This window comes from Dendrobates tinctorius, unplaced genomic scaffold (assembly GCF_039654945.1).
Source record: "Dendrobates tinctorius isolate UK_male_01 unplaced genomic scaffold, ASM3965494v1 ptg000452l, whole genome shotgun sequence".
In the NCBI taxonomy this organism is placed as follows: Eukaryota; Metazoa; Chordata; class Amphibia; order Anura; family Dendrobatidae; genus Dendrobates; species Dendrobates tinctorius.
In genome coordinates, this window is record NW_027362114.1 from 159,175 (window position 1) to 185,029 (window position 25,855).

General features: G+C 48.7%; 1 protein-coding gene, 1 long non-coding RNA gene and 1 other non-coding gene across 3 annotated transcripts in view; 1 reads left to right on the top strand and 2 right to left on the bottom strand.

The window, feature by feature from the left end:
• Nucleotides 1-1,929: 1,929 nt before the first annotated feature.
• Nucleotides 1,930-4,853, bottom strand: LOC141077461 (uncharacterized). Its single transcript, XR_012227569.1, has 2 exons — nt 3,205-4,853; nt 1,930-2,955 (listed from the first exon to the last, which is right to left on the bottom strand). It is a non-coding gene; the product is annotated as an uncharacterized lncRNA (long non-coding RNA).
• Nucleotides 4,854-6,710: 1,857 nt separating this feature from the next.
• TRNAL-CAG (transfer RNA leucine (anticodon CAG)) lies at nt 6,711-6,793 on the bottom strand. Its single transcript has one exon. It is a non-coding gene; the product is annotated as a tRNA-Leu (tRNA).
• A 1,118-nt stretch (nt 6,794-7,911) lies between these two features.
• LOC141077459 (uncharacterized) overlaps nt 7,912-25,855 on the top strand; it is a 261,894-nt gene continuing 243,950 nt past the window's right edge. Inside the window, exon 1 of the mRNA XM_073564407.1 lies at nt 7,912-8,552. Within this exon, the coding sequence (XP_073420508.1) occupies nt 8,435-8,552 (118 nt within the window). The 5' untranslated portion in view covers nt 7,912-8,434. The remainder of the gene's footprint in view (nt 8,553-25,855) is intronic.

Sequence of the window (25,855 nt, forward strand, 5' to 3'; positions counted from 1 at the left end):
GCGGCAAACTGTCGGTGCAGACGTGGACACATGCGAGACAGCCTCTGCGACTGACTGCACAGCAGCCTCAGTAACCTTCACAGCTGAGGCGGAACTCTCGAGAGTCGCCAACCTGCCCTCCAGCTGCCGAATGTACTGCAATAGCTGCTGCTGGTCCGCCATTACTAGCCAGACCCTGGCGCTAGTATAATGTTAGGGACGGCGGAACGCACTAAATATAAAATAACGTAAAGTGCGTTTGCCACCCGGGGTCCACCGTGCAGAAGGTGTTAACACTGCTGCTAGCTGATGCCGGACGTACGATATGGCGGTATAGCGCACGTAGGTTGAACGTCACCCAGGTGCGCTGAGCGATCTCTGTTTTACTCACAGAGATGCCTTAAGTGCAAAACACAAAAGGGCTGAGCCTGTCAGTGTCACAGGTCTCAGAGGTGTGCACGCACGGTATATGGTCACAGGAGCTGGGCCCTTGGCAGAGGATCAGCATCCGTCTAGACCTACCGTGTATGCGGCGTCGCAACTGCGGACGCCAAAAGGAGCTGCAGACTGCAGCGCAGCGACAGACACTGCCGCTAGTCGACAATGCCCAAGAGGGGGCGCACTGTCGGACGCTAGTACTGTGTGGATACTTATTGTGGCTATAGCTTGCCACTGGCTGGCGCTGACTCTAAAGCTAAGTCCCTATACACACTCGTAATATCAGAGGGAGGGGATCTTAATGAGTCATTCGCAGGTTCATGCATCCATCATCATTCACAGTAGCAGAGTGGCCATGCAAACTTTTTATAGCCAGGACCTTCCGGAAGCTTCCAGATCCCTGAAATGGACCAATCAGATCTGGAGAAGGATCTGGACATGTGGCTCCCGATCTCCAATGGGAGATCGTCTCGTGAGCATACTCAGTGGAGCGACAGAAGGACAGCCTCTGGAGCGATTTGCTGCTGAGCAGCCTGCATTGCCATTGCTGACCCAAAGGTGGCAGCAATAGCCAGCCCCACAGAGCAGGTCTGGGCAGAGCCTCTGGGAAGCCGGGATTGCTGAGCAATCTTCTCTGCGGTCGAAAGACAATGGGATACCGCAGAATGTGAGGTTCTGGATTCCTGTTGAACCACTGCAGGAACCCAACACCTAAACAGTAATGATGTGGCTGGGCTGTGTGTTCTGTACGCACAGGACCTGTGAGAGGGGAGGAGTCAGGGTTCACATGATCAGGGGCCTCTGTGTCTGCACTCTGCAGGACTCTGCTGTGCTGGTTGTCTTGGTGCTGGATGAGGTAAAGTTTCTGTGTGGGGTCAGGAGTGCTTTACAGGGTGGATGTAGCAGAGCTGTGTGTGTACAGAGCAGAGCCGTGTGTGTATGAAGTGTACAGAGCGAAGCCACATGTGTACAGAGCGGAGCTGCGCGTGTGTGTGTGGGGCGTACGGAGTGGAATCACGTGTGTATGGAGCCGCGTCATGTGTGTATTAGGTGTACAGAGCGGAGCTGCACATGTATGAGGTGTACAGAGCAGAGTTGTGTGTGTACTTGGTGTATGTAGCGGAGCCATATGTGTATGGGATGTACAGAGTGGAGCCAAGTGTGTACAAGGCATACAAAGCAGGCTTTTCCCAAAGGACACAGGAGTACATGGCGGAGCACTTCAAAACTTGCACATGACAGTCCACCAGAAGTGATGTACTGGAAATTAGGTAAATTCATGAGGAGATTGTGACGGAACCAGGAATGCTTCGGATCCATCACCATGTCCTCCTCCGACAGTGCGGACAGCAGGATCGCCTTGGAATCGGGGATGTTGGCCATGTGAGTGGATCATGATATGTCCTGCACCGAGAGGGTCAGGTGGGCGTTACAATGGGAGCTGGGCTGCTATAGAATCTTTCTTTCTCATTCTATGTTCTGTCTTTCCCTCTATTTTTCTTTCTCCCTCTCTGGTCTTTCGTTCTCTAATCTTTCTTTTTTTCTTTCTCTCTCACTGTTCTTTCTTTCTTTTTCTTTCCTCTTTCTTTACTTCTTTCTCTCTCTCTGTTCTTTCTCTGTCTCTGTGTTATTTCTTTCTTTCCCCTCTTTCTTTCTCTCTCTGTTCTTGCTTTCTTTCCCCTCTTTCTCTCTGTTCTTTCTTTCCCCTTTCTCTCTCCCTGTTCTTTTCTTCCCCTCTCTCTTTCTCTCTGTTCTTACTTTTGCTCTGTTCTTTCTTCCCCTCTTTCTTTCTGTTCTTTCTTCTCTCTGTCCTTTCTTCTCTTGCTGTTCTTCCTCTCTCTGTTCTTTCTTTCTCTCGCTCTCCTTTCTGTTTTCTTTTTTCTCTCTTTCTTTTCTCAGTACCTGTCAGTGTGCCTATAGTACCAGCCACTGTGCCCATAATGCCAGCCACTGTGCCCTCTTTACCAGTCAGTGTATTCAGCAGTGCTAAATGGGTGCAGTTGGGCATGGACATGAGTGTGAATAGTTGTGAAATGGGTGTGGTCAGGGGCGTGGCCTAAATTTTGCCACGGCTCGCTGTGCGCGCCGCATTATTTTTCCCTCTTTTCCTTCTTCAAAAGTTGGGAGGTATGCAATAAGAAATGTTCACTAGTTGCATGCTCCTGGCCAAATGGATACTGATTAGTGTGCAATAAAGAAATCACACCAGAGACACAGGCGGATGTAACCTCTCTTCGATCAATCTATGGCACAACTCCAAGAGCTTTATTAATCCAAACATAGGTTTATATATCCCCTGTAAGGGGGCTCTAAAATGGGAGTGATCGGATGTATTCCATTGGTTAGTGGGTTGGGCAGTGAGCTAGTCCGTGGGCGGATCCATAAGGTAATCTGGCTGGGTTGGTCCATGAGGTCATCAGAGTGGGCGTCATCGTGGGCGGATCCATGAGGTCATCAGAGTGGGCGTCATCTTGGATACCAGCACATGGTGTGTGGTGAAACAGGAAATGGCAGCTATCTTTAGTGTCCCACTTTGATCTGAAAAAGCTCATGTAAGGTGAAATAATACACTTTATGGGTAGTTCTCAATCTCTTATGTCGAGGTTATTTAAGTATTTGATCTTAAGGCTCTCCTCAACATATGTATGCATGGTATATGCCTGTATGAATGTATGATGGTATATGTGTAGATATATGCCTGTATGTGTAAACATGCATGGAATATGTGTATGACTGTATGTATATGCATTGTGACACTTCGACTATCTGTGGACGGGGAATACTCACTTGGCCAGTCGTTGAGGCATACGCTGGGACACTCAGGGTTAAAACAAAAGTCCAATCGATTTATTAATACTGAGCATAAACCGAATCTCAGGTACTTGGTAACTTGCAGCACCCCGTGCACTGTTCGGCTCTACAGTACCCATGGACCTCACTGAGTCTTGGTGTACCTAACACGGATTAGTGTCCATTAACTGTCCACAGGTTCCTCGATACCTCTTATCCTCAGAGGCATCCTCTCCCGAGGTATACCACAGGTTTTCTCTCTCTGGCACAGCCTAGCCAGCACTGCCCGTGCACAAACACACAGACTCCATCTTGGGTCTTCAGACACACCCCCTTGGGTGGGGTATGTAGGTGTCTGGATCCACCCATCTCTCCAAGTCACCTGGAAGCCTTCCCAATGTATATTAACCTTCAGCAGTACATCTGCTGAGCAAAACAAGCCCAGGCTTCCATCACAGGGCCACCCACCTCTGTGATACATACCGCCCATTAACCACATGGACACTCGCCATACCACATACCTCCCCACTCTGCCTAAGGCTCCGAGGCTTGGCACTTGCTATTACCCGACCAGAAACCCATCTCAGTCGCCTCTGAAAGTCACACCGTCTGTCAAAATCGGGCCGAATCACTGAACCCTTTTGGAACTATCCGTCGTCCGACTCCTTCACCTCCTCTGATAGTGTTGCCCCTTTGTTGGACCACCCCCATCCCTGGCGGTCAGTACAGTGTGGTGATTCCCTGACACCTATACCTTCTGTCTGGTCTGACCCTTTGTCACCACGTCTGCTACAGGGGTTTCCTGCCTAGGTCACGCATCACTGAACTCACAGAAGAGTCACTACTTCTAACTCTTCCTTGTCCTCTTCCATCAGGCCACTTTCGGTTGTCTCTCTATTGACAGTTTCTCCTTTTGTCTTTATTACCCAGAGAGGAGTCGTTCCATTTATCTTCCGGTTGAGTACTTCAAGCCTTTAAAGAAACCCTCGTCTCTCAATACCTCGAGTTGAAAATGGCCGCCATCTTCTTCGTCTTTCCTGCAGCTGTTTATTAATTTGCAGTCTCTCAAGTGTCAGCTGCTCTACCACTCTTAGGTACGCCGTGCGATGTTCCAGGAGCATTCGGATATTCTCAAGGCTCTAGATTGATCTGACAAGGAAGAATGGAACCATCCCACCTTCACCAGCTACCTGGGCTTCATCATCAGCCGGAATCCTCACTCTAGCCACAGCAGACTTATCTACGATATAAGCACCTCTATATTTTCCAATATGGCCTTGTTCACTGATTGACACGTTGACAAGTGACCTCTGAGCTCAGAGACTTCCTTCTCCAGCTCATCAACTCTGTACTCAGCCACTTGTCTCAGGTCCTTTTCTCGCTCGACATGGTCTCTTATTGTCTCTTTAACCATCTCCACTTCGTGAGCCTGTTCCCTTTTGGCTAGCACGTGTCGGACCATAAATTCATTAATTAAAGTTTCAGATGGGGCAGCTTGCCAACCCACTCTCTGCTGCTTCAGAGTTCAACCTATTTCTTCATCTGCAGGTTAAGATTTTTGTGGGTCTTCCCTCCATTACCATCAACCACCCCTAGGGCCTCAACAGGGCTCTCTGAAGAGTCAATGTTCTCGCTCCCAGACTCCATCTCTCTACCCTCGGGTTCTCTGGAGTTCTCACCCCCTACTGTCCTGTAGTCACACGCCTCAGTATAGTTCCCTTCCTCTTCCAGAATTTTGGCACAGTTGTCATTTTCCACCACCTGAGGCAAATGAACCACCAGTCCACTCTCCATAACCTTTGTGGGTTTTCACTCCACCTGCACTCTCTGGGATTTCTCCTACCACGATCTTTGCTGAGGCATCTCCACCATCACAATATGTCAGTTTAATTTTCAGCACATCAACTGTTACCTCTGTGCTGGGGTTTGTCAGCGGCAATGTGACCTCTTTATCTAGGACATTAAGTTTGTTTGCACCTGACCCCGTCTCTTCTTCAGAGTGTTCAGCCTGACCTGCCTTTCTGCAGCCGCCATGTCCCTGGCGACCAGGGGAACCCTTGCCATTTTTACTCGAGTCCACCTTGCCGCACTCTCTTCAGACATTTCCCTCTCCTCCCTCAGTTCCCAAAACCATTTAAAGTCCCGGCCTTTTACAATAGGGAATGGCAAGTCCAGGACTACAGGGACGTCATGGCTGGTAATAATCGTGGGTGTCTCAATCTTTATTTTTTTATATAGAGCTAACATATTCCGCAGCGCTTTACAGTTTGCACACATCATCACTGTCCCCGATGGGGCTCACAATCTAAATTCCCTATTAGTATGTCTTTAGAATGATTACTCTGGACACTAGATAATTCCTAGGGACCCCATGGATGCTGTGGACTTCCATCTTCCTTTTGGGAATCAGATAGATTCCCGTCTACACCACCACACTTCCTCCTCCAGCCTCTGTCTTCCCCCCTCCAGCCCCTGACGCCCCCCCCCCTCCAGCCTCCTTCCTAATTTAGAGCTTTTGTTTTTTTTATCAGCATAAATTGTCATTTAAGAAACGATTGTCCATTCAAGAAGAGATTTGTGTTGGCAGATTATCCTAGGAAAGCGTGTTAGATGATAATAATCGTGCTGCCCATCTCACCCGACGAGCAAGCAGCACCCTTGTTCGTTGGGTGAATTGACCTTTTAAGGGAGCCCGACGTACTCACTAAATTGTCCCTATCCCTAAGTTTTTTTGGATGCAGATTGCTCTCACACGAGTGTTTTTTTGATTTGGAAAAGAAAGAAATGAGGATGGAGAATCAAAACTTTAAGGCTAAAAAATATACTCACACATATATACACCAACTGTATAGACACACATATAAATATTTATGGTGTATACATTAGGCTATAAGACCTGGAGACTGTTATTACACATGCTGCCACTAGGTTTATTTTCTTTTCTTTAAAAAAAAAAAAAACTGTCGCTGTCAGGAGTGGGATTCGAACCCACGCCTCCACGTGGTGACTGCAGACGCTGAACACGCTCCCTGGTGCACAACAGCTTGCACCTCCAGGGACCAGTACTGCTGCTGTCAAGGAGTGGGATTTGAACCCACGCCTCCACATGTGGTGACTGCAGACGCTTAACACGCTCCCTGGTGCGCAACAGCTTGCACCTCCAGGGACCAGTACTGCTGCTGTCAGGAGTGGGATTCGAACCCACGCCTCCACGGGAGACTGTTATTACACATGCTGCCACTAGGTTTATTTTCTTTTCTTTAAAAAAAAAAAAAAAAAAAAACTGTCGCTGTCAGGAGTGGGATTCGAACCCACGCCTCCACGTGGTGACTGCAGACGCTGAACACGCTCCCTGGTGCACAACAGCTTGCACCTCCAGGGACCAGTACTGCTGCTGTCAAGGAGTGGGATTTGAATCCACGCCTCCACATGTGGTGACTGCAGACGCTTAACACGCTCCCTGGTGCACAACAGCTTGCACCTCCAGGGACCAGTACTGCTGCTGTCAGGAGTGGGATTCGAACCCACGCCTCCACGGGAGACTGCAACCTGAACACAGTGCCTTAGACCACTAGGCCATCCTGACTGCTGACAGTGACATGCTCCCTGGTGACACAAGAGTTTGCACCACCAGGGACTTCAGTACAGATCTGCTGTCCAAATCAGACATTGGGGCCCCTGGTGGGACTTCTGGCAAAGCCAGAGGGGACATTGGGATGTCATTTGAAAGCTAATTACCAGACTGAGGTGAGGGAGCAGTTCTTGGGGTTGTGTGGTGCTCTGTTGGGCATTTGTGCACCCTCAAGCCTGCACCACAAGGACCACTTTTATCCATGGACAGCCAGGCTCTGACCCCCTGAATTCAAATTCCATTTGAATTCAAATACAACACAAAAAACACAAAAAGTTGTGCATACAACTTATACCACAATGAACAGATTACTAATAAAACAATCCACCAGGAGTTAACAGTGGACATGTGGAGCTTTCATGTAGCCTCACTGTGCCCAGTAACATTGGCTGGTCACCCTACATGAGAAAAAATTGTAATATTCCAATATTCAAAACTCTGTCCCTGTCTAATTTCTTTGTAACAAGACATCAGATGATCGTAGATAAAGGCATTTTATTCAACTTTTCACAAAGTTAACAGAGAGGCTGTAAAAACATCAAGAGACATTTTTTGGCTTAAAAAAAAAAAAAAAATTTAAACTGATGAATCAGCTGGTAAGTTTTTTTGGATGTACAGTGGTCAGATGGATTTGAGAAGGACGCTCTCTCGGCAGACGGGTGCCTGTTATACCCTATAGAATATATTCAGTGTACACGTCCTGGTGTGAAAAGAACCTAATATATATATTTTTTTTTTTTACTCCAAAAACAGAAAAAAAAACAGAGTGAAGGCAATCAGTTTCCACCAGACACAAACAAACCTAAGTTTGCTTCGGCCAGAAATCACTCGAAATAAAAGGGTTTCCAGGACCTTCAGGCCCCTGAAGCTTAAAACTAGTGAAGAGACTGGGGGGGGTGAAAACTAAATTATATATATATATATATACACACCACCTGCCCAGACTGGACTGATGACGACCCGACCAGAACCCATGTGAGGCCTAGTCGGCCCCGGTAACTGAAAAGGCGACTACTGTTAGGCTTTTAATCCTTTCCCAGTCATATAAAAGAATTTTAAAAAAATGGCCGGAGAGTTGCTATATGGCGCAAGTTTCCCACCCAAAAAAAAAAGTTTCTAACACATTCAGTTACAAATGTGTAATTTTCCTACATCTGAGGGGGAAAAGGCCACCATGGAGGTGTGTGTAAGAAGGTATGGCCGCTCCCAGGGTCCTCCATCACATACAGAGGCCTAGAGACATCACCGGCCTCACACGGCCCCGAACTACGCGCACAGACTGAAGAAGAAGGGGCTCCGCCATTACCGGAGGAGATTGTGCGCCTCCATGCTGCGGTTCTGGAGCACACCACGGCCACACGGAGCGGGGGGGACGGCATTATGGTATCAGGCCGCCGAGATCTCCCCCTCACGAAAACCTCCTGACTCGGCGGAGACACGGTGAGGAGGACCGCAGCCGCTGCTACAGATGGCGGCACTTCCGCCTGTGCTCCGCCACCACAGGAACTAAAATGGCGGCCGGGCGGGGAAGTGACGTGTGGTGAGGAGACGTGGGAGGCCGGACTGAGTCATGGAGGAGGCGACGGTGGTGTCGTAATGTTTGCTGTGGAGAGCGCGCAGCAGAGGAGCGGAGCTGTCAGCGGGGAAGAGCGCGGCACAACACAAAGCCCGGAGGAGGGAGCGGCGACACCCCGCAGAGGACAGAAGGGAGACGGTGTGTGGGGGGAGAGAGTGGGGGGAGCAGAGGCTGAGCATGGGGGGGAGCAGAGGCTGAGCATGGGGGGGGGAGCAGAGGCTGAGCATGGGGGGGGAGCAGAGGCTGAGCATGGGGGGGGAGCAGAGGCTGAGCATGGGGGGGGAGCAGAGGCTGAGCATGGGGGGGGAGCAGAGGCTGAGCATGGGGGGGGCAGAGGCTGAGCATGGGGGGGGCAGAGGCTGAGCATGGGGGGGAGCAGAGGCTGAGCATGGGGGGGAGCAGAGGCTGAGCATGGGGGGGGAGCAGAGGCTGAGCATGGGGGGGGAGCAGAGGCTGAGCATGGGGGGGAGCAGAGGCTGAGCATGGGGGGGAGCAGAGGCTGAGCATGGGGGGAGCAGAGGCTGAGCATGGGGGGGGAGCAGAGGCTGAGCATGGGAGGAGCAGAGGCTGAGCATGGGGGGGGAGCAGAGGCTGAGCATGGGGGGGGGAGCAGAGGCTGAGCATGGGGGGGGGAGCAGAGGCTGAGCATGGGGGGGGGAGCAGAGGCTGAGCATGGGGGGGGAGCAGAGGCTGAGCATGGGGGGAGCAGAGGACAGAAGGGAGACGGTGTGTGGGGGGAGAGTGGGGGGAGAGTGGGGGGAGCAGAGGCTGAGCATGGGGGGAGAGTGGGGGGAGAGTGGGGGGAGCAGAGGCTGAGCATGGGGGGGGAGCAGAGGCTGAGCATGGGGGGGAGCAGAGGCTGAGCATGGGGGGGAGCAGAGGCTGAGCATGGGGGGGGAGCAGAGGCTGAGCATGGGGGGGAGCAGAGGCTGAGCATGGGGGGGGGAGCAGAGGCTGAGCATGGGGGGGGGAGCAGAGGCTGAGCATGGGGGGGGAGCAGAGGCTGAGCATGGGGGGGGAGCAGAGGCTGAGCATGGGGGGGGAGCAGAGGCTGAGCATGGGGGGGAGCAGAGGCTGAGCATGGGGGGGAGCAGAGGCTGAGCATGGGGGGGGAGCAGAGGCTGAGCATGGGGGGGAGCAGAGGCTGAGCATGGGGGGGGAGCAGAGGCTGAGCATGGGGGGGGAGCAGAGGCTGAGCATGGGGGGGGAGCAGAGGCTGAGCATGGGGGGGGAGCAGAGGCTGAGCATGGGGGGGAGCAGAGGCTGAGCATGGGGGGGAGCAGAGGCTGAGCATGGGGGGGGAGCAGAGGCTGAGCATGGGGGGGGAGCAGAGGCTGAGCATGGGGGGGGGAGCAGAGGCTGAGCATGGGGGGGGGAGCAGAGGCTGAGCATGGGGGGGGGAGCAGAGGCTGAGCATGGGGGGGGAGCAGAGGCTGAGCATGGGGGGGGAGCAGAGGCTGAGCATGGGGGGGGAGCAGAGGCTGAGCATGGGGGGGGCAGAGGCTGAGCATGGGGGGGGGAGCAGAGGCTGAGCATGGGGGGGGGAGCAGAGGCTGAGCATGGGGGGGGGAGCAGAGGCTGAGCATGGGGGGGGGAGCAGAGGCTGAGCATGGGAGAGAGCAGAGGCTGAGCATGGGAGGGAGCAGAGGCTGAGCATGGGGGGGAGCAGAGGCTGAGCATGGGGGGGAGCAGAGGCTGAGCATGGGGGGGAGCAGAGGCTGAGCATGGGGGTGGGAGCAGAGGCTGAGCATGGGGGGGGAGCAGAGGCTGAGCATGGGGGGGAGCAGAGGCTGAGCATGGGGGTGGGAGCAGAGGCTGAGCATGGGGGTGGGAGCAGAGGCTGGGCATGGGGGGGGAGCAGAGGCTGAGCATGGGGGGGAGCAGAGGCTGAGCATGGGAGGGGGAGCAGAGGCTGAGCATGGGGGGGAGCAGAGGCTGAGCATGGGGGGGGAGCAGAGGCTGAGCATGGGGGGGAGCAGAGGCTGAGCATGGGGGGGAGCAGAGGCTGAGCATGGGGGGGGGCAGAGGCTGAGCATGGGGGGGGGAGCAGAGGATGGTGCTTGGGGGGCGGAGCCGGAGCTGGAGTGTGGTGGACGGGAGATAAAACATAACCTTAGTATGTAGGGCTGTGGAGTCGGAGTCGGAGCTCATTTTGGTGGAGTCGGAGTTGGTATAAAATGGACCGATTCCGACTCCTAAAATATATAATAAATTGGGTACAGTAGTTCAATGCAGAATGTGCTGAATATTTTTTCATAGAAATTTGGGAAAGTTATGAAATGTCCTATAAATGGCTGTTCTATTCCTGATCTAAGGCTACATTCACACACAGCGTTTTTGCTGCGTTTTTTGAGGATACGTTTTTCAGTTGCAAAAGCAGATCAGCTTTTTAAAAACTGCATCACCTGAAAGGTTTTTGAGCTCATAGATAATGTTTTCAATATCAGAGCAGATTTCTAATCTGCTTTTATTTATATATCTGTCTATCCATATCATATCTGTACCAAAAAGAATGAAAGCCGGATAGCACACAGACTAACACTCCTTTTTTTTAGCACCAGTCAGGTCCACCTCATAGCTGCCCAAAAGGACGCCCAGGACAGGCATTGCTCGTCTTCAGTAACATCAACTGATAGTTGGAATAAATATACTGCATTCACCACCACATCTTCTTAAGGTGCAGGCTTTATTTTCAAGTGTAGGGGTGTGCAGTATGAGGTTCTGCCCCCCCCAGGTTTGATCCTGGCTACGCCCATGATGTGGATGTAGCCTGAGGATCTAGGCTTTGTCTTAGCCGAGATAAGTCAGTGTGTGTGTGTGTGTGTGTGTATACATATATACACTCACTGGCCACTTTATTAGGTACACCATGCTAGTAAGGGGTTGGACCCCCTTTTGCCTTCAGAACTGCCTCAATTCTTCGTGGCAGAGATTCAACAAGGTGCTGGAAGCATTCCTCAGAGATTTTGGACCATATTGACATGATGGCATCACACAGTTGGCGCAGATTTGTCGGCTGCACATCCCTGATGCGAATCTCCCGTTCCACCACATCCCAAAGATGCTCTATTGGATTGAGATCTGGTGACTGAGGAGGCCATTTGAGTACAGTAAACTCATTGTCATGTTCAAGAAACCAATCTGAGTTGATTCGAGCTTTATGACATGGCGCATTATCCTGCTGAAAGTAGCCATCAGATGTTGGGTACATTGTGGTCATAAAGGGATGGACATGGTCAGCAACAATACTCAGGTAGGCTGTGGCGTTGCAACGATGCTCAATTGGTACCAAGGGGCCCAAAGAGTGCCCAGAAAAAATTCCCCACACCATGACACCACCACCACCAGCCTGAACCGTTGATACAAGGCAGGATGGATCCATGCTTTCATGTTGTTTACGCCAAATTCTGACCCTACCATCCGAATGTCGCAGCAGAAATCGAGACTCATCAGACCAGGCAACGTTTTTCCAATCTTCTACTGTCCAATTTCGATGAGCTTGTGCAAATTGTAGCCTCAGTTTCCTGTTCTTAGCTGAGAGGAGTGGTACCCAGTGTGGTCTTCTGCTGCTGTAGCCCATCTGCCTCAAAGTTCGACGCACTGTGCGTTCAGAGATGCTCTTCTGCCTACCTTGGTTGTAACGGGTGGCAATTTGAGTCACTGTTGCCTTTCTATCAGCTCGAACCAGTCTGCCCATTCTCCTCTGACCTCTGGCATCAACATGGCATTTCCGGCCACAGAACTGCCGCTCACTGGATTTTTTTTCTTTTTCGGACCATTCTCTGTAAACCCTAGAGATGGTTGTGCGTGAAAATCTCAGTAGATCAGCAGTTTCTGAAATTCTCAGACCAGCCCTTCTGGCACCAACAATCATGCCACGTTCAAAGGCACTCATATCACCTTTCTTCCCCATACTGATGCTCGGTTTGAACTGCAGGAGATTGTCTTGACCATGTCTACATGCCTAAATGCACTGAGTTGCCGCCATGTGATTGGCTGATTAGAAATTAAGTCTTAACACACAGTTGGACAGGTGTACCTAATAAAGTGGCCAGTGAGTGTGTGTATATATATATATATATATATATATATATATATATATATATACACATACACACACACACACTACAGACCAAAGGTTTGGACACACCTCAATCAAAGCGTATTCTTTATTTTCATGACTATGGTTTAATAAGTGGGATTTCTTGCCTTATAAATGGGGTTGGGACCATCAGTTGTGCAGAAGTCTGGTGGATACACAGCTGATAGTCCTACTGAATAGACTATTAGAATTTGTATTATGGCAAGAAAAAAGCAGCTGAGTAAAGAAAAACGAGTGGCCATTATTACTTTAAGAAATGAAGGTCAGTCAGTCCGAAAAATTGGGAAAACTTTGAAAGTGTCCCCACGTGCAGTGGCAAAAACCATCAAGCGCTACAAAGAAACTGGCTCACATGAGGACCGCTCCAGGAAAGGAAGACCAAGAGTCACCTCTGCTGCGGAGGATAAGTTCATCCGAGTCACCAGCCTCAGAAATCGCAGGTTAACAGCAGCTCAGATCAGAGACCAGGTCAATGCCACACAGAGTTCTAGCAGCAGACACATCTCTACAACAACTGCTAAGAGGAGACTTTGTGCAGCAGGCCTTCATGGTAAAATAGCTGCTAGGAAACCACTGCTAAGGACAGGCAACAAGCAGAAGAGACTTGTTTGGGCTAAAGAACTCAAGGAATGGACATTAGACCAGTGGAAATCTGTGCTTTGGTCTGATGAGTCCAAATTTGAGATCTTTGGTTCCAACCACCTTGTCTTTGTGCGACGCAGAAAAGGTGAACGGATGGACTCTACATACCTGGTTCCCACCGTGAAGCATGGAGGAGGAGGTGTGATGGTGTGGGGGTGCTTTACTGGTGACACTGTTGGGGATTTATTCAAAATTGAAGGCATACTGAACCAGCATGGCCACCACAGCATCTTGCAGTGGCATGCTATTCCATCCGGTTTGTGTTTAGCTGGACCATCATTTATTTTTCAACAGGACAATGACCTCAAACACACCTCCAGGCTGTGTAAGGGCTATTTGACCAAGAAGGAGAGTGATCGGGTGCTACGCCAGATGACCTGGCCTCCACAGTCACCAGACCTGAACCCAATCGAGATGGTTTGGGGTGAGCTGGACCGCAGAGTGAAGGCCAAAGGGCCAACAAGTGCTAAGCATCTCTGGGAACTCCTTCAAGACTGTTGGAAGACCATTTCCAGTGACTACCTCTTGAAGCTCATCAACAGAATGCCAAGAGTGTGCAAAGCAGTAATCAAAGCAAAAGGTGGCTACTTTGAAGAACCTAGAATATAAGACACATTTTCAGTTGTTTCACACTTTTTTGTTAATTATATAATTCCACATGTGTTAATTCATAGCTTTGATGCCTTCAGAGTGAATCTACAATTTTCATAGTCATGAAAATAAAGCAAACTCTTTGAATGAGAAGGTGTGTCCAAACTTTGGTCTGTACAGCCATGGCTAAAAATTTTGAGAATGACACAAATAATAATTTTTACAAAGTCTACTGCTTCATTTTTTCTAATGGCAATTTGCATATACTCCAGAATGTTATAAAGAGTGATCAGCTTAACAGCAATTACTTGCAAAGTCAATATTTGCCTAGAAAATTAACTTTATCCCCCAAAACACATTTCAACATCATTGCAGCCCTGCCTTAAAAGGACCAGCTAACATCGTTTCAGTGATTGCTCCATTAACACAGGTGTGGGTGTTGATGAGGACAGGGCTGGAGATCAATCTGTCATGATTAAGTAAGAATGACACCACTGGACACTTTAAAAGGAGGCTGGTGCTTGGCATCATTGTTTCTCTTCTGTTAACCATGGTTATCTCTAAAGAAACACGTGCAGTCATCATTGCACTGCACAAAAATGGCCTAACAGGGAAGAGTATCGCAGCTAGAAAGAATGCACCTCAGTCAACAATCTATCGCATCATCAAGAACTTCAAGGAGAGAGGTTCCTTTGTTGCCAAAAAGGCTCCAGGGCGCCCAAGAAAGACCAGCAAGCGCCAGGACCGTCTCTTAAAAGTGCTTCAGCTGTGGGATCGGACTACCAGCAGTGCAGAGCTTGCTCAGGAATGGCAGCAGGCAGGTGTGAGTGCTTCTGCACACGCTGTGAGGCGGAGACTCTTGGAGCAAGGCCTGGTCTCAAGGAGGACAGCAAAGAAGCCACTTCTCTCCAGAAAAAACATCATGGACAGACTGATATTCTGCAAGAGGTACAGGGAGTGGACTGCTGAGGACTGGGGTAAAGTCATTTTCTCTGATGAATCCCCTTTTCGATTGTTTGGGACATCTGGAAAACGGCTTATTCGGAGAAGACCAGGTGAGCGCTACCACCAGTCTTGTCTCATGCCAACTGTCAAGCATCCTGAAACCAGGGCCGCCATCAGGGCATGACAGGCCTTACATGTGTATGGGGCCCGGTGATTAGGGGGGCCCGACTATGCTGGCAGCCCGATCCGCGCTGGGGCCCCCCTACATTTTATACAGGCTTCTGCAGCTATATTTTAAATTCAGACTCAGCGCCTGCCGGGCCCCTCGGGCAGGCCCCCCCCCCGCACCATGGTCCAGCCAGCGCCGAAATCCCCCCCTGCACAATGGTCCAGCCACAGCTCCGCCCTCACCTGACGTCACACACTGCTCTGCTCCTCCACTTCCTCATTCAGTCAGTGTGCCACGTGGGACTGGGAGAGGGAGGGAGCCTCGCCGCTGGAGCACAGCCAGATAACAAGGTAAGAATTTTTTTTTATTTTTTTTTTTGAGAGCGGCTATCCAGGGAGCCTGGGGCAGAATGCTGGACATGGGGCATAATGCTGGACACTGGGGGCAGAATGCTGGACGCTGGGGACAGAATGCTGGACGCTGGTGGCAGAATGCTGGATATGAGGGCAGACTGTGAGACGGGGCAGAATGCTGGACATGGGGCAGAAGAATGCTGGACGCTGGGGCAGAATTCTGGACATGGGGCAGAAGAATGCTGGACGCTGGGGCAGAATTCTGGACATGGGGCAGAAGAATGCTGGACGCTGGGGCAGAATTCTGGACATGGGGCAGAATGCTCGAAGCTGGGGCAGAATGCTGGAGACTGAGGCAGAATGCTGGACATGGGGGCAGGCTGTGAGCTGGGGCAGAATGTTGGATACAGATACTGCACAGTACCACTCATCCTGTATATATATACACTGCACAGTACCACTCCTGTATATGTATATACTGCACAGTACCACTCCTCCTGTATATATACACTGCACAGTACCACTCCTGTATATGTATATACTGCACAGTACCACTCCTGTATATGTATATACTGCACAGTACCACTCCTCCTATATATACACTGCACAGTACCCCTCCTCCTGTATATATACACTGCACAGTACCCCTCCTCCTGTATATATACACTGCACAGTATCACTCCTCCTGTATATATACACTGCACAGTACCCCTCCTGTATATATACCCTGCACAGCACCACTCCTATATATAAACTGCACAGTACCCCTCCTCCTGCATATATGCACTGCACAGTACTACTCCTGTCCTGTATATATACACTGCACAGTACCACTCCTGTTCTGCATATATGCACTGCACAGTACCACTCCTGTCCTGTATATATACACTGCACAGTACCACTCCTGTCTATATACACTGCACAGTCCCACTCCTGTATATATACACTGCACAGTACCACTCCTGTATATGTATATACACAGCACCACTCCTGTCTATATACACTGCACAGTCCCACTCCTGTATATATACACTGCACAGTACCACTCCTGTCCTGCATATACACACTGCACAGTAACACTCCTGTACATATACACTGCACAGTATCACTCCTGTATATACACTGCACAGTACCACTCCTGTCCTGTATATATACACTGCACAGCACCACTCCTCCTGTCCTGTATATATGCACTGCACAGTACCACTCCTGTCCTGTATATATATGCACTGCACAGCACCACTCCTGTCCTGTATATATACACTGCACAGCACCACTCCTCCTGTCCTGTATATATACACTGCACAGTACCACTCCTATATATACACTGCACAGTAACCCTCCTCCTGCATATATGCACTGCACAGTACCACTCCTGTCCTGTATATATACACTGCACAGTACCACTCCTCCTTTCCTGTATATATACACTGCACAGTACCACTCCTCCTGTCCTGTATATATACCCTGCACAGCACCACTCCTGTCCTGTATATATACACTGCACAGTACCACTCCTCCTGCATATATGCACTGCACAGTACCACTCCTGTCCTGTATATATGCACTGCACAGTACCACTCCTGTCCTGAATATATGCACTGCACAGTACCACTCCTGTCCTGTATATATACACACTGCACAGTACCACTCCTGTCTATATACACTGCACAGTTCCACTCCTGTATATATACAATGCACAGTACCACTCCTGTCCTGCATATACACACTGCACAGTACCACTCCTCCTGTATATATACACTGCACAGTACCACTCCTGTATATAGAAAGTACCAAACAAAGAAGCAGTCAAAAAATCCATAAAACTATGATATTTATTAAAGATAATTTAAAACATTAATAGATATGGACACACAGTGTTTGGACAGGGAAAAGGAACAGCATATAAATGAACACAATGGTCATGAAGGGCCAACGAAGCTGCAAACACCCCGCCAGGATAGTAAAATGCAGAGCTAGATGGTATAGCTAATAAGAGTTAAGGGGTTATATAAAGTATAATAAGACAAATCATACAGCAAGTGCTACAATCCTTCATAAGAAGTATACCCTGACAAAGTGCAAATGCGCACATGCAAAATTGATGTATAATACACGTCATACTAATGACCTAATAAACTGCATTACTATACCTGAAGTACGGGGGGAAGCAGCAAGGTCGGTCCTATCCCCGACGCGCGTTTCGGAGCTAGAAAAACAACTTCCTCAGGGAAGCACCACTCCTCCTGTCCTGTATATATACACTGCACAGTACCACTCCTGTCCTGTATATATAAACTGCACAGCACCACTCCTCCTGTCCTGTATATATGCACTGCACAGTACCACTCCTCCTGTATATATAAACTGCACAGTACCACTCCTGTCCTGCATATACACACAGCACAGTACCACTCCTCCTGTATATATACACTGCACAGTACCACTCCTCCTGTCCTGTATATATGCACTGCACAGTACCACTCCTGTATATATACACTGCACAGTACCACTCCTGTCCTGCATATACACACAGCACAGTACCACTCCTCCTGTATATATACACTGCACAGTACCACTCCTCCTGTCCTGTATATATGCACTGCACAGTACCACTCCTCCTGTATATATACACTGCACAGTACCACTCCTGTCTATACACACTGCACAGTACCACTCCTGTCTATACACACTGCACAGTCCCACTCCTGTATATATACACTGCACAGTACCACTCCTGTCCTGTATATATACACTGCACAGTACCACTCCTCCTGTATATATACACTGCACAGCACCACTCCTCCTATATACACTGCACAGTACCCCTCCTCCTGTATATATACACTGCACAGTACCACTCGTGTCTTGTATATATACACTGCACAGCACCACTCCTCCTGTCCTGCATATATGCACTGCACAGTACCACTCATGCCATGTATATATATACACTGCACAGTCCCACTCCTGTCCTGCATATACACACTGCACAGTACCACTCCTGCATATATACATTGCACAGCACCACTCCTGTATATACACTGCACAGTACCACTCCTGTCCTGTATATATACACTGCACAGTACCACTCCTGTCCTGTATATATACACTGCACAGCACCACTCCTCCTGTCCTGCATATATGCACTGCACACTACCACTCATGTCCTGTCTATATACACTGCACAGTACCACTCTTGTCTATATACACTGCACAGTCCCACTCCTGTATATATACACTGCACAGTACCACTCCTGTCCTGCATATATACACTGCACAGCACCACTCCTCCTGTGATGTATATATACACTGCACAGCACCACTCCTGTCCTGTATATATACACTCCACAGTACCACTCCTCCTGTATATATACACTGCACAGTACCACTCCTCCTGTATATATACACTGCACAGTACCACTCCTGTCCTGTATATATGCACTGCACAGTGCCACTCCTGTCCTGTATATATACACTGCACAGTACCACTCCTGTCCTGCATATATGCATTGCACAGTACCACTCCTGTCCTGTATATATACACACTGCACAGTACCACTCCTGTCTATATACACTGCACAGTTCCACTCCTGTATATATACACTGCACAGTACCACTCCTGTCCTGCATATACACACTGCACAGTACCACTCCTCCTGTATTTATACACTGCACAGTACCACTCCTGTATATACACTGCACAGTACCACTCCTGTCCTGTATATATACACTCCACAGCACCACTCCTCCTGTCCTGTATATATACACTGCACAGCACCACTCCTCCTGTCCTGTATATATACACTGCACAGCACCACTCCTCCTGTCCTGTATATATACACTGCACAGCACCACTCCTCCTGTCCTGTATATATACACTGCACAGCACCACTCCTGTCCTGTATATACACACTGCACAGTACCACTCCTGTCCTGCATATACACACAGCACAGTACCACTTTTCCTGTATATATACACTGCACAGTACCACTCCTGTCCTGTATATATACACTCCACAGCACCACTCCTCCTGTCCTGTATATATACACTGCACAGTACCACTCCTCCTGTCCTGTATATATGCACTGCACAGTACCACTCCTCCTGTCTATACACACTGCACAGTCCCACTCCTGTATATATGCACTGCACAGTACCACTCCTGTCCTGTATATATACACTGCACAGTACCACTCCTCCTGTATATATACACTGCACAGCACCACTCCTCCTGTATATACACTGCACAGTACCCCTCCTGTATATATACACTGCACAGTACCACTCGTGTCCTGTATATATACACTGCACAGCACCACTCCTCCTGTCCTGCATATATGCACTGCACTATCCACTCATGCCCTGTATGTATACACTGCACAGTACCACTCCTGTCTATATACACTGCACAGTCCCACTCCTGTATATATACACTGCACAGTCCCACTCCTGTCCTGCATATACACACTGCACAGTACCACTCCTGCATATATACATTGCACAGCACCACTCCTGTATATACACTGCACAGTACCACTCCTGTCCTGTATATATACACTGCACAGTACCACTCCTGTGCTGTATATATACACTGCACAGCACCACTCCTCCTGTCCTGCATATATGCACTGCACAGTACCACTCCTGTCTATATACACTGCACAGTCCCACTCCTGTATATATACACTGCACAGTCCCACTCCTGTCCTGCATATACACACTGCACAGTACCACTCCTGCATATATACATTGCACAGCACCACTCCTGTATATACACTGCACAGTACCACTCCTGTCCTGTATATATACACTGCACAGTACCACTCCTGTCCTGTATATATACACTGCACAGCACCACTCCTCCTGTCCTGCATATATGCACTGCACAGTACCACTCATGTCCTGTCTATATACACTGCACAGTACCACTCCTGTCTATATACACTGCACAGTCCCACTCCTGTATATATACACTGCACAGTACCACTCCTGTCCTGCATATATACACTGCACAGCACCACTCCTCCTGTGATGTATATATACACTGCACAGCACCACTCCTGTCCTGTATATATACACTCCACAGTACCACTCCTCCTGTATATATACACTGCACAGTACCACTCCTCCTGTATATATACACTGCACAGTACCACTCCTCCTGTATATATGCACTGCACAGTACCACTCCTCCTGTATATATACACTGCACAGTACCACTCCTCCTGTCCTGTATATATACACTGCACAGCACCACTCCTCCTGGCCTGTAAATATGCACTGCACAGTACCACTCCTGTCCTGCATATATACACTGCACAGCACCACTCCTCCTGTGATGTATATATACACTGCACAGCACCACTCCTGTCCTGTATATATACACTCCACAGTACCACTCCTCCTGTATATATACACTGCACAGTACCACTCCTCCTGTATATATACACTGCACAGTACCACTCCTCCTGTGTATATATACACTGCACAGTACCACTCCTCCTGTATATATACACTGCACAGTACCACTCCTGTATATATACACTGCACAGTACCACTCCTCCTGTCCTGTATATATACACTGCACAGCACCACTCCTCCTGGCCTGTAAATATGCACTGCACAGTACCACTCCTGTCCTGTATATTTACACTGCACAGCACCACTCCTGTCCTGCATATACACACTGCACAGTACCACTCCTCCTGTCCTGTATATATATGCACTGCACAGTACCACTCCTCCTGTATATATACACTGCACAGTACCACTCCTGTATATACACTGCACAGTACCACTCCTGTCCTGTATATATACACTCCACAGCACCACTCCTCCTGTCCTGTATACATACACTGCACAGCACCACTCCTTCTGTCCTGTATATATACACTGCACAGTACCACTCCTGTCCTGTATATATACACTGCACAGCACTACTCGTCCTGTCCTGTATATATACACTGCACAGCACCACTCCTGTCCTGTATATACACACTGCACAGTACCACTCCTGTCCTGCATATACATACAGCACAGTACCACTCCTCCTGTATATATACACTGCACAGTACCACTCCTCCTGTCCTGTATATATGCACTGCACAGTACCACTCCTCCTGTATATATACACTGCACAGTACCGCTCCTGTCTTTACACACTGCACAGTCCCACTCCTGTATATATACACTGCACAGTACCACTCCTGTCCTGTATATATACACTGCACAGTACCACTCCTCCTGTATATATACACTGCACAGCACCACTCCTATATATACACTGCACAGTACCCCTCCTCCTGTATACACTGCACAGTACCACTCGTGTCCTGTATATATACACTGCACAGCACCACTCCTCCTGTGATGTATATATACACTGCACAGCACCACTCCTGTCCTGTATATATACACTCCACAGTACCACTCCTCCTGTATATATACACTCCACAGTACCACTCCTCCTGTATATATACACTGCACAGTACCACTCCTCCTGTATATATACACTGCACAGTACCACTCCTCCTGTCCTGTATATATGCACTGCACAGTACCACTCCTCCTGTATATATACACTGCACAGTACCACTCCTCCTGTCCTGTATATATACACTGCACAGCACCACTCCTCCTGGCCTGTAAATATGCACTGCACAGTACCACTCCTGTCCTGTATATTTACACTGCACAGCACCACTCCTGTCTATATATACACTGCACAGTACCACTCCTGTCCTGCATATACACACTGCACAGTACCACTCCTCCTGTCCTGTATATATATGCACTGCACAGTACCACTCCTCCTGTATATATACACTGCACAGTACCACTCCTGTATAGACACTGCACAGTACCACTCCTGTATATACACACTCCACAGCACCACTCCTCCTGTCCTGTATACATACACTGCACAGCACCACTCCTCCTGTCCTGTATATATACACTGCACAGTACCACTCCTGTCCTGTATATATACACTGCACAGCACTACTCCTCCTGTCCTGTATATATACACTGCACAGCACCACTCCTGTCCTGTATATACACACTGCACAGTACCACTCCTGTCCTGCATATACATACAGCACAGTACCACTCCTCCTGTATATATACACTGCACAGTACCACTCCTCCTGTCCTGTATATATGCACTGCACAGTACCACTCCTCCTGTATATATACACTGCACAGTACCACTCCTGTCTTTACACACTGCACAGTCCCACTCCTGTATATATACACTGCACAGTACCACTCCTGTCCTGTATATATACACTGCACAGTACCACTCCTCCTGTATATATACACTGCACAGCACCACTCCTATATATACACTGCACAGTACCCCTCCTCCTGTATACACTGCACAGTACCACTCGTGTCCTGTATATATACACTGCACAGCACCACTCCTGTCCTGCATATATGCACTGCACAGTACCACTCATGCCCTGTATATATATACACTGCACAGTACCACTCCTGTCTATATACACTGCACAGTCCCACTCCTGTATATATTCACTGCACAGTCCCACTCCTGTCCTGCATATACACACTGCACAGTACCACTCCTGCATATATACATTGCACAGCACCACTCCTGTCCTGTATATATACACTGCACAGTACCACTCCTGTCCTGTATATATACACTGAACAGCACCACTCCTCCTGTCCTGCATATATGCACTGCATAGTACCACTCATGTCCTGTATATATACACTGCACAGTACCACTCCTGTCTATATACACTGCACAGTCCCACTCCTGTCCTGCATATATACACTGCACAGCACCACTCCTCCTGTGATCTATATATACACTGCACAGCACCACTCCTGTCCTGTATATATACACTGCACAGTACCACTCCTGTCTATATACACTGCACAGTACCACTCCTGTCCTGTATATATACACTGAACAGAACCACTCCTCCTGTCCTGTATATATGCACTGCACAGTACCACTCCTGTCCTGTATATATACACTGCACAGTACCACTCCTGTCCTGCATATGTACACTGCACAGTACCACTCCTCCTTTATCTATACACTGCACAGCGCCACTCCTGTATATATACACTGCACAGTACCACTCCTGTCCTGTATATATGCACTGCACCTCTCCTCCTGTCCCGTATATATGCACCGCACAGTACCACTCCTATATATATACACTGCACAGTACCACTACTCCTGTCCTGTGTATATACGCTGCACAGTACCAATCCTGTATATATACACTGCACAGTACCACTCCTGTATATATACACTCCACAGTACCACTCCAGTCCTGTATATATGCACTGCACAGTACCAATCCTGTATATATACACTGCACGACATCACTCCTCCTTTCCTGTATATATACACTGCACAGTACCAATCCTGTATATATACACTGCACAACATCACTCCTCCTTTCCTGTATATATACACTGCACAGTACCACTCCTATATATACACTGCACAGTACCCCTCCTGCATATATGCACTGCACAGTACCACTCCTGTCCTGTATATATACACTGCACAGTACCACTCCTGTCCTGTATATATACACTGCACAGTACCACTCCTGTCCTGCATATATGCACTGCACAGTACCACTCCTGTCCTGTATATATACACTGCACAGTACCACTCCTGTCTATATACACGGCACAGTCCCACTCCTGTATATATACACTGCACAGCACCACTCCTCCTATCCTGTATATATACACTGCACAGTACCACTCGTGTCCTGTATATACACACTGCATAGTGCCACTCCTATCCTGCATATACACACTGCACAGTACAACTCCTCCTGTATATATACACTGCACAGCACCACTCCTCCTGTCCTGTATATATGCACTGCACAGTACTACCACTCCTGTATATATACACTGCACAGTACCACTCCTCCTGTCCTGTGTATATATACACTGCACAGCACCACTCCTCCTGGCCTGTATATATGCACTGCACAGTACCACTCCTGTATATTTACACTGCACAGCACCACTCCTGTCCTGTATATATACACTGCACAGTACCACTCCTGTCCTGCATATACACACTGCACAGTACCACTCCTCCTGTCCTGTATATATATGCACTGCACAGTACCACTCCTCCTGTATATATATACACTGCGCAGTACCACTCCTGTATATACACTGCACAGTACCACTCCTGTCCTGTATATATACACTCCACAGCACCACTCCTCCTGTCCTGTATACATGCACTCCACAGCACCACTCCTCCTGTCCTGTATACATACACTGCACAGCACCACTCCTCCTGTCCTTTATATATACACTGCACAGTACCACTCCTGTCCTGTATATATACACTGCACAGCACCACTCCTCCTGTCCTGTATATATACACTGCACAGCACCACTCCTGTCCTGTATATACACACTGCACAGTACCACTCCTGTCCTGCATATACACACAGCACAGTACCACTCCTCCTGTATATATACACTGCACAGTACCACTCCTCCTGTCCTGTATATATGCACTGCACAGTACCACTCCTCCTGTATATATACACTGCACAGCACCACTCCTCCTATATATACACTGCACAGTACCCCATCCTCCTGTATATATACACTGCACAGTACCACTCGTGTCCTGTATATATACACTGCACAGCACCACTCCTCCTGTCCTGCATATATGCACTGCACTGTACCACTCATGCCCTGTATATATATATACACTGCACAGTACCACTCCTGTCTATATACACTGCACAGTCCCACTCCTGTATATATACACTGCACAGTCCCACTCCTGTCCTGCATATGCACACTGCACAGTACCACTCCTGCATATATACATTGCACAGCACCACTCCTGTATATACACTGCACAGTACCACTCCTGTCCTGTATATATACACTGCACAGTACCACTCCTGTCCTGTATATATACACTGCACAGCACCATTCCTCCTGTCCTGCATATATGCACTGCACAGTACCACTCATGTCCTGTATATATACACTGCACAGTACCACTCCTGTCTATATACACTGCACAGTCCCACTCCTGTATATATACACTGCACAGTACCACTCCTGTCCTGCATATATACACTGCACAGCACCACTCCTCCTGTGATGTATATATACACTGCACAGCACCACTCCTCCTGTGATGTATATATACACTGCACAGTACCACTCCTGTCCTGTATATATACACTGCACAGTACCACTCCTGTCCTGTATATATACACTGCACAGTACCACTCCTGTATATATACACTGCACAGTACCACTCCTGTCCTGTATATATACACTCCACAGTACCACTCCTGTCCTGTATATATGCACTGCACAATACCACTCCTGTCCTGTATATATACACTGCACAGTACCACTCCTGTCCTGCATATGTACACTGCACAGTACCACTCCTCCTTTATCTATACACTGCACAGCGCCACTCCTGTATATATACACTGCACAGTACCACTCCTGTCCTGTATATATGCACTGCACAGTACCTCTCCTCCTGTCCCGTATATATGCACCGCACAGTACCACTCCTATATATATACACTGCACAGTACCACTACTCCTGTCCTGTGTATATACGCTGCACAG